Source organism: Rhinatrema bivittatum, chromosome 2 (assembly GCF_901001135.1).
Source record: "Rhinatrema bivittatum chromosome 2, aRhiBiv1.1, whole genome shotgun sequence".
Classification (NCBI taxonomy): Eukaryota; Metazoa; Chordata; class Amphibia; order Gymnophiona; family Rhinatrematidae; genus Rhinatrema; species Rhinatrema bivittatum.
In genome coordinates, this window is record NC_042616.1 from 145,112,969 (window position 1) to 145,123,148 (window position 10,180).

Here is a 10,180-nt window from a genome sequence, read left to right on the forward strand (position 1 = left end):
GCGGGAATCGCTCACACCGTTGCCGGGGCAACCAGCGCTCTCCCCTGTCTCTAGCTGCAGGCCGCGATCCATTGGTCTCCAGGGACTGTGATCTTTGTGCGCGAGCGCGGGGAGAAATCCGGCATCATTCTACTCTATCAAATCTCTCCAGAGCAGGATTATCCGAGCTCAACAAAGGAATCACTCACCAACCTATTTAATACGGAAGCTCATTCAAAAGTGATTCCCCTGTGCTGAAAGGCTGGAGTGGGGGGGGGGGGGGGGTCACTGTGGACCGTTTGTCTGTTTGGCCCCATGAATGCTTAGTCTCTAGTCCTTTGTATGCAAGCTCTACGAGTAAATGATTAAAAAAAACAACAACATCTAAAACAGTAAATCTTAATTTAAGGACATTATTTACGTTTTATAGTGCTGTCACAAGAAATAAGCTCTAGTATTTGCAAAAACAAGCTCAGCTGGCTTCTGCCTTATGTGCTGTTCATGATGTATGACGTCTTTGAATGGCAGTTCGTTGCAAAAAGTGTAATACTACAGCAGATTGAGAACCAGTAAAACAAATCTATCTGATTTCTAATGGATAATAAAGGAAACAGTTTAAAAGGATGGGCAATAAAAGAATCTGTTAAACAACCAAGGCAGATTTATGACAGTGTAAAAATGAAATGTATCATATATCCATTTTGTGAGATGTTTTCCCACAGGAAAGAATTCCTGAGGGTATTTTAATTTAAGGAAGGGATGGTGACTAGATGCATTGCTCACAAAGGCACCTAGTCAACATTCCTGTTGAAATAAGGAAGGTTCTAATAGATCTCCTATTTTGCATCTTCAAAGTATCATTGATTATACAAATTATCCCATAGGCCTGGAGACTTGGAGCTTGTGGTATCTTTTAAAAAGCTAACCAAAAAGATATACTGCATGAACTCTGGACACTATACAGGCCCCTTGTTCAGATGAAATCCTCTTTCTTCATTGTAGGCTGCATCTGTTTTCTGATTCCACCTAGGACACTCAAGGGAAGAGCTCAGTAACCCACAATCCAGTGGGAGCACAGAGAGGAGAGGATCGGGTGGCTGAAAGGAATCAGTAAGTTTTGCTTGGGAAATTTTTTAAAAAAAGTATTGGGGCAAAGTTAACTATTGGGGAATATTATTTAGTGTGTTTTTGCTTTTAATAGTAAGGCAGCGAATAAACAGAAGTTAGACTGTTTGTATTTCGCAACCCTCCCACCCTCACTCACCCACCCCTAGCTCATCCTTTAATTTATAGGCAGGTGCCACTTTCACACTAAAAAACAAACAAACAAAAAAAAACCCAACAGCCTTTTAACTTCACTTCACGAATTCCCCACACCTTATTGAGAGTTTGATCATTCCCCTGTAGGCCACTATCAGACATATAGTGAATTCACTAATACATTTAAAGGACGCTAATTAGACTCATTCTTACTCCCATAGCAACCTAAAACTTAACTAGGAACTGAACAAATTTGAGATGAAGGCAGCAATCCAGCAGCAAGAGGGGGGCTTCCCAGTCTTTTGCATCGAGTGTCACATGTATGATTTTTTACCCGCCGGTGAGAAATTGTACATGTGCATGCAATGCAAAGAGTTCCTGGCTCTCAGAGAACGAGTCTGATCTCTGGAGGCTAGAGTGGCAGACCTGGAGGAGCTGAGGCAGACAGAGAGGTATGTAGATGAGACTTTCAGGGACATAGTAGCCAAGTCTCCACTTCAGACTGGCAGCCCTGGTGCTGCCTTGGAGGAAGAAGGTCTCATAATGGGAGAGCACCAACCTGGTGCAGCAGGAAAAGATCCTGTAGCAAGGACCTGCTCTCCAGGTGGTGCATTTTCCTTTTGCACCGAAGATGTGTCTCCAAGGGCTACTACCCAGGAGGGAAGGGTTAGGTCGGCTGTCATAGTTGGTGATTCGATTATTAGGAATGTAGATAGCTGGGTGGCTGGTGGGCGTGAGGATCGCCTGGTAACATGCCTACCTGGTGCGAAGGTGGCAGACCTCACACATCTCCTGGATAGGATTTTAGACAGTGCTGGGGAGGAGCCGGAAGCGTGGTACATGTGGGCACCAACGACATAGGAAAATGTGGGAGGGAGGTTCTGGAAGCCAAATTTAAGCTCTTAGGTAGAAAGCTTAAATCCAGAACCTCCAGGGTAGCATTCTCTGAAATGCTCCCTGTTTCACGCGCAGGTCCCCAGAGGCAGGCAGAGCTCTGGAGTCTCAATGCGTGGATGAGACGATGGTGCAAGGAAGAGGGATTCAGTTTTGTTAGGAACTGGGGAACCTTTTGGGGAAGGGAGAGTCTCTTCCGAAGGGACGGGCTCCACCTTAACCAGGGTGGAACCAGACTGCTGGCACTAACCTTTAAAAAGGAGAGCAGCTTTTAAACTAGAACAAAGGGGAAAGTCACTCAGCAGCGCATGGTTCGGAGAGAGGTATCTTCAAAGGATACTAATGATGCATTAGAATTAGGGCATCCTGGACTTCCGGGATGACATCACCGGGGTCGGCAGGATAGTGAGCCAGCTCCGGGCCCTCTTCCCCCTAATCGGCCACCATCTCCCCTCAAATTCTTTTAGCTGCCTCTCTTTTTGGTCGGATGTTGTGGGCTACTGTTTTGCTGTAGTTTGCGGCGAAAACGAGCGCTCTGGGGCCTGTAAGGAGCTTAAGATTGGCACAACTTACTCAGCAGGTGGGTATTTTAGCTAAATTGCAGGTCTGTGATGTAATAGTGGGAGGAGACTTCAATACTGTTATGGACAAACAAATTGACTGCCCTTGGGCAGTAATGATCTGCATTTGGGAGTAAATTTTCTTTGTCATGAGTTACATTAATTAGATATTTGGAGGATATTACACCCTGGGGACCAAGATTTGACTTTTTTTTCTCATCCCCACAGTTCTCATTCTAGGTTGGATTATATCTTGGTACCGGAAAAATGTTTCCCCCGGGTCACTGAAGCCACTATAGGGACTATCTCCATTTCCGATCATGATCCCGTATCTGTCACTTTACAAGTGGGTAAGTCGTCCCCCCCCCTCGGCTTTCTCATGGAGATTGCCACCAGATTTGGGTTCCGATGTCAAGTTCCAGGAGTACCTTAAAGAGGGCTGGGAAGAGTATTTTAAATTTAATAATACACCAGACATTGCCCCGCAGATGCTCTGGCTTGCAGGGAAAGCAGTAATGAGGGGTAAAATTATAACTTACGTTGCCACACGAAATAAACAGTGGAATGCAGAAATTCTGCATCTGACTGCTGAATTTAAAAAAGCCCAGGTTACATTTGCAAGGGACTCTACCACAGCGAATAAACAGGAGGCAGATTATGTCCACCATGCCCTAAATGCTGCTTTGCACCAAAGAGCATCAAAGTCGTTAAGATTTTAAATACAAGTTGTTCAAACAAGGGAATGTACCAGGTAAACTCCTCAAATTTAGTTAGACCTCGACATGCAAAATCCCTTATAACTGGGGTTAAGGGTAGCGATGGTGCCTATTATACCCATCAGAAAGATATTGAAGCTAGCTTTGTAGCTTACTATAAGAAGCTATATGCTTCCAAACCTTACACACAGTCCGAGTCGGAGGATTTTTTTCAAAACTTTAACTGGCCTCATCCGCTCGGTGACAAGCTCTCGGTACTAAATTTTTGCCATCATACAGAAATTGAAAAAGGGCAAGGCGGCTGGTCCTGATGGGCTTAGTAATGAGTTCTATAAAGCCTTAAAATTTCCCCTATTGCTGAGTTTGATATCTTATTATAATTCTTTACTCCAACATACTCACCTCCCACCGGAAGAAAATTGTTCAACTGGTATCCTTTTGCCAAAGAAGGGGAGGGATCCACAGGATGTGGGATCTTACAGGCCCATCTCCCTTATTAATGTTGACATAAAAATACTTGTGGCAGTCCTGGCAGCCTGGCTTAATACTATTCTGCTTACTTTGATGCACTCCGATCAGACTGGCTTCGTCAAAGGTTGACAGGGAATCCAAAATGTGAGACGTCTCATTGCAGCCCTCAGTTATCATTCGCAGGAGGCCATAATTCTCAGTCTAGATGCTGAAAAGGCCTTTGACTCCCTGTCCTGGGACTATATGTTCTGGGTACTCCAACAATATGGGATAGAAGGAGATTTTGTTGTTTGGTTAAAAGTCTTATATCAAAACCCTAGTGCTAGAATTCTTATTAACGGGGGCCTGTCGGTTCCAGTCCCCCTACACTGTGGGGTACGACAGTGGTGTCCGCTTTCCCCTCTGCTATTTGTATTGGCACTTGAACCCCTAGCCAAAAAGCTCCGGCATGATAAAGGATTCTGGGGGCTGAGTCTGGGAGGGCACCCCATGAAACTCGCTATGTTCGCAGACGACATCCTGTTATTTGTAGGCTGGCCTAGGCAGAGTGTGCCAATCATATTGTCGATATTTACGTGGTTCCGGGACATAGCGGGCCTCCGCATAAATTATTCCAAGTCAGAGGCCTTGGCCCTAAATTCACACCTTCCTGTGTCTTGGCCTGGTTCCTTCCCCTTTACGTGGGCACCAGGGAAGCTGAAATGTTTAGGGGTTTGGGTTCCTAGAGAGTTGGATCGGCTCTATGCGTTAAATTTCCACGATACCTTGGTTACTCTTGGGCAGCAGATGCAGGCCTGGCAGTCTCTTCCCCTCACGTTTTCTGGGCATTGTGCTTTAATAAAAATGATGATTGTACCTAAACTTCTATATAAACTCCATATGCTCCCCCTTTGGCTTAAAATTCTTCATCTTAAACAATTTCAGGGGGGGTTGATTACATTTTTATGGGCTGAAAAATGGGCCAGGACTAAATATCAAATTCTGATGTACCCTAAGACACAGGGAGCACTGGGACTGCCTGACTTTCAGCCTACAATGCTGCTTGTCAGTTGCTTTTTATTGGGGAATGGTTCCTTGATGCTTATACTTACTGTGAGGAGGGGTTATTAACACATATGACTTTCCCTTGGTCTCCCTTATATTTATTGCAGGCACCAGCAGCCACGTTGCAAGCGCTGGCCATCCCCCAGTGTTTATTACATCCATGTCAAAAGGCTTGGAGATGGCTGCACAATCGTCATGGTCTGACAGGTCTTTTCTCGCTGTTAACTCCGTTAGTGGGCAACTGTGACTTCCAGCCTGGTGTCAGTGCAAGCGGGGTTTTCAGGACTTGGGCTTGTCGTGGCCTAATGTATGCCTTTCACTATTTTGAAGAAGATGCCCCTCAAGTGTTAGGGTACGAGACTATGGTTAAAAATTATCAGCTACAACCTAAGTTTTTCTTTGCATACCTTCAAGCAAGACATTACCTACAGGCCTTTCATTGGCAGCAAGAGGAGTTTCTAAGGGAAGCCACCTTCCCCAAGACTTTGTTTGAAATTGCGTACTCCCACAACTCCATAAAAGGCTGGAATGGGTTGATTAAACGCACGTTGCCTGCCCCACATCTTGACTCTCTGGCCCAATACTGGATGCAGTTCTGTGCAAAGGATATACCTGCTACATTCATAACCTCTTGCTTTAAATCTCTCCATAAACATCTGAAAGAAAATGGTCTGTGGGATTTACACTTCCGGATTATATATCATACAATATGTGATGATGTGCGTCGCTTCCACATGGGCCGCCTCCCTTCTTCATTATACATTAAATGCTCCCAAGTAGAAGGCACCATGCTTCATTGGTTAATTCTTTGTCCGATCTTGGAGTTATTCTGGACCCAGATAATTGATTGTATTGCTCAATGCATACAGGCACCCCTCAAAATGTCCATAGCCCTTCTACTGGCTGGACCACAAGTGTTGTTCGAAATGTGTACCGGGGCCCAGGATCGCTTCGGCAGGATTGTGGTATTGTTAGCATGTCGCACTATCCTTGCTGTCTGGACTGATCCCTTAACTACACCACCGCTTTCGGCCTGGCATCATCGCATGATGGACATGGTACTGCTGGAGCAAATGGATTATACAAAATCACTTAAGACAACAGACAAGCAATATGTTGATTGCTGGGTTGTGGATATTAATCTCGTCTTTCTTCAGACTTAAAAGGTCATTTGACCACAGCAGGCTACCGCGTCAATTGGTATTCCACTGCTCCATCCGCACCCATGACTTGAGTGGGACTACGATGCACATTTTTTTCTTGCATCCTAGCTCTTTGTTTCAATATGTGGGAATTGGGGCTTCTGGGTTGGTTGGTTGGTTGGGGTGGGGGGGGGGGGGGTGGCGTCCGTTGGTTGGTGAGGATGCTTGTATGGGTGGGATGCGTGTGGTGTGCATGGTATGAATGGTCTGAATGAGAGTTCTGACTAGTTTGGGGTGTTCACTTAGAATACAGGGATGGCAGATGTTGTTAAAATGAAAATCTGCACAACCACTGTTTTGATTGTTATATTGTTGGTCTCACTTTTTGTATACCTTTATGTGTTTGTGGAAATGCACGTCTTCACAATAAAAATGATTTTGCAAAAAAAGAATTAGGGCATCCCGACAGTGAGGTTCCAATAATAAGAAATGTAGTCCAAGTGCCTGTAACTAAAAACTCACTTGAGCTAAAAAATTCTAACTTATCCTTATTAATTAAAAAGCAGAATGAAAATACAAACAAAAAACACACTTTGAAATGTTTGTATGCTAATGCCAGAAGTCTAAGAAGTAAGATGGGAGAATTAGAATGTATAGCAGTGAATGATGACATAGACTTAATTGGCATCTCAGAGACATGGTGGAAGGAGGATAACCAATGGGACAGTGCTATACCGGGGTACAAATTATATCACAATGACAGAGAGGAGCACCCTGAAGGGGGTGTGGAGCTTTATGTCCGGGATGGCATAGAGTCCAACAGGTTAAACATCCTGCATGAGACTAAATGCACAATCGAATCTTTATGGGTAAAATCCCTTGTTTGTCGGGGAAGACTATAGTGATAGGAGTATACTTCCATCCACCTGCAAGATGGTGAGATGGACAGTGAAATGCTAAGAGAAATAAGGGAAGCTAACCAAATTGGTAGTGCAGTAATAATGGGAGATTTCAATTACCCCAATATTGACTGGGTAAATGTATCATGGGACGTGCTAGAGAGATAAAGTTCCTGGATAGAATAAATGACAGTTTTATGGAGCAATTGGTTCAGGAACCAACGACAGGGGGAGCAATTTTAGATCTAATTCTCAGTGGAGCACAGGATTTGGTGAGATCTAATTCTCAGTGGAGCTCAGGATTTGGTGAGAGAGGTAATGATGGTGGGACCGCTTGGCAATAGTGATCATAATATGATCAAATTTGAATTAATGACTGGAAGGGGGACAGTAAGCAAATCCACGGCTCTTGTGCTAAACTTTCAAAAGGGAAACTTTGATAAAATGAGAAAAATAGTTAGAAAAACACCAAAAGGAGCAGCTATAAAGGTAAAAAGTGTGCAAGAGGCGTGGACATTGTTAAAAAATACCATCCTAGAAGCATAGTCCAGATGTATTCCACGCATTAAGAAAGGTGGAAGGAAGGCAAAGTGATTACCGGCATGGTTAAAAGGTGAGGTGAAAGAAGCTATTTTAGCCAAAAGATCTTCATTCAAAAATTGGAAGAAGGATCCAACAGAAGAAAATAGGATAATGCATAAGCATTGGCAAGTTAAATGTAAGACATTGATTAGACAGGCTAAGAGAATTTGAAAAGAAGTTGGCCATAGAGGCAAAAACTCACAGTAAAAACCTTTTAAAATATATCTGAAGCAGAAAGCCTATGAAGGAGTCAGTTGGACCGTTAGATGATCAAGGGGTTAAAGTGGCACTTAGAGAAGATAAGGCCATTGCAGAAAGATTAAAAATTTCTTTGCTTCGGTGTTTACTGAAGAGGATGTTGGGGAGATACCCGTTCCGGAGAAGGTTTTCATGGGTAGTGATTCAGATGTACTGAACCAAATCACGGTGAACCTAGAAGATGTGGTAGGCCTGATTGACAAACTGAAGTGTAGTAAATCACCTGGGTCGGATGGTATACACCCCAGGGTTCTGAAGGAACCCAAAAATGAAATTTCAAACCTATTAGTAAAAATGTGTAATCTATCACTAAAAGCATCCATTGTACCTGAAGACTGGAGGGTGGCTAATGTAACCCCAATATTTAAAAAGGGCTCCAGGGGCAATCCGGGAAACTATAGATCAGTTAGCCTGACTTCAATGCCAGGAAAAAAAAGTGGAAAGGGTTCTAAATATCAAAATCACAGAACATATAGAAAGACATGGTTTAATGGAACAAAGTCAGCATGGCTTTACCCAAGGCAAGTCTTGCCTCACAAATCTGCTTCACTTTTTTGAAGGAGTTAATAAACATGTAGATAAAGGTAAACCGGTAGATGTAGTATATTTGGATTTTCAGAAGGCGTTTCACAAAGTTCCTCATGAGAGGCTTCTAGGAAAAGTAAAAAGTCATGGGATAGGTGGCAATGTCCTTTCGTGGATTACAAACTGGCTAAAAGACAGGAAACAGAGAGTGGGATTAAATGGACAATTTTCTCAGTGGAAGGGAGTGGACAGTGGAGTGCCTCAGGGATCTGTATTGGGACCCTTACTTTTCAATATATTTATAAATGATCTGGAAAGGAATATGATGAGTGAAGTAATCAAAATTGCAGATGATACAACATTATTCAGAGTAGTTAAATCACAAGCAGATTGTGATAAATTGCAGGAAGACCTTGTGAAACTGGAAAACTGGGCATCCAAATGGCAGATGAAATTTAATGTGGATAAATGCAAGGTGATGCATATAGGGAAAAATAACCCATGTTATAGCAGGAAAGGTGTTGGGAGTTTATGAAGCCATAACAACAATACAAGGGTTGAATAGTGCAAGGTGTATAATTAAAGAAAATGTTTGTGGCCAGGTTCCTGTGAATGCTGTCTGTTCATGGAGAGGACAACTGAGGAGAGGATGAAAATTAAAGATTTGTACAAATGGGAAAAACTGTATATATATATGTACATATATAACATTTGGACACATACTGACTTTGCCAGAAGTTCTTCATGCACTTCAGCTTGCTAATGCATTGGCAGTTTGTTTTCTGACATAAGAGGTGTTTTTTCTATGTGTGTAAGAGCTGGGCCTTTCTCCATTGATTCCTATGGAGGAGAGATGAATAAATGTTCTAGTAAAAATGCAAATTATGTTTTTTGCCTTTACTTCACACCTTTTTCTATAAAGGACCAAAGTCACTGAAATATCTTTACATTTCTGAAAAAGGATAATGATGCTCATGCATAAAGAAATGAAAAAGCTAGCGCATTTGAGAGCTCAATGAAGGTTGGGCCCCAAATGCTTCATTATATGCTCATTTTCATCCAATTTGCTTCTATATAGCCTTCTGTGTAGCCTCTGCTTCTGATCAGAGTAAAATATTTTTTATCTTCTGGTCCTCCCAAAAAACTATTTGCTTGGCATCTTTTTCAGTCTCAAATTGGTTAACCAGAGTTGAAAAATCCAAGGGGACTGATTTTGACCTGAAATCTTCTTCGCCTATAATATAGAGAAAATGACTATAGTGATTGAACTTAGAATCACTGTGCATCATCCATTTAAAAAAAAAAATCTACTTCTCATAAAATTAAGAAAGTCATCCTGTTTCTCCCCCTCTAAAAAACAAGCTGAACTTCTCCAAGTTTCATTTCTCAAGGGATTTGTCTCAAAGGGAGAATAAGAACATAAGAACATGCCATACTGGGTCAGACCAAGGGTCCATCAAGCCCAGCATCCTGTTTCCAACAGTGGCCAATCCAGGCCATAAGAACCTGGCAAGTACCCAAAAACTAAGTCTATTCCATGTTACTGATGCTAGTAATAGCAGTGGCTATTTTCTAAGTCAATTTAATTAATAGCAGGTAATGGGCTTCTCCTCCAAGAACTTATCCAATACTTTTTTTAAACACAGCTACAATAACTGCACTTACCACACCATCTGGCAACAAATTCCAGAGTTTAATTATGCGTTGAGTAAAAAAGTACTTTCTCCGATTAGTTTTAAACTTCATGGAGTGCCCCCTAGTCCTTCTATTATCCGAAAGAGTAAATAACCGATTCACATTTACCCGTTCTAGACCTCTCATGATTTTAAACACCTCTATCATATCCCCCC

The 10,180-nt window shown here is 42.6% G+C and overlaps 1 protein-coding gene across 1 annotated transcript; it reads left to right on the forward strand.

Moving 5' to 3' along the window:
• The first annotated feature begins 929 nt into the window (after nt 1–929).
• Nucleotides 930–6,169, forward strand: LOC115086055. Its single transcript, XM_029592615.1, has 3 exons — nt 930–1,089; nt 2,922–3,043; nt 5,032–6,169. Exons 2-3 carry the CDS (start codon nt 3,014–3,016, stop codon nt 6,085–6,087), a joined length of 1,086 nt encoding a protein of 361 aa, XP_029448475.1. The 5' UTR covers nt 930–1,089; nt 2,922–3,013; the 3' UTR covers nt 6,088–6,169.
• Nucleotides 6,170–10,180: the final 4,011 nt, after the last annotated feature.

Coding starts and splice junctions, on each gene's coding strand:
- LOC115086055 (XM_029592615.1), top strand. CDS start 3,014: ATGATCCCGTATCTGTCACTTTACAAGTGG. Junction 3,044..5,031: donor ATCTGTCACTTTACAAGTGG/GTAAGTCGTCCC, acceptor TATTTATTGCAG/GCACCAGCAGCCACGTTGCA.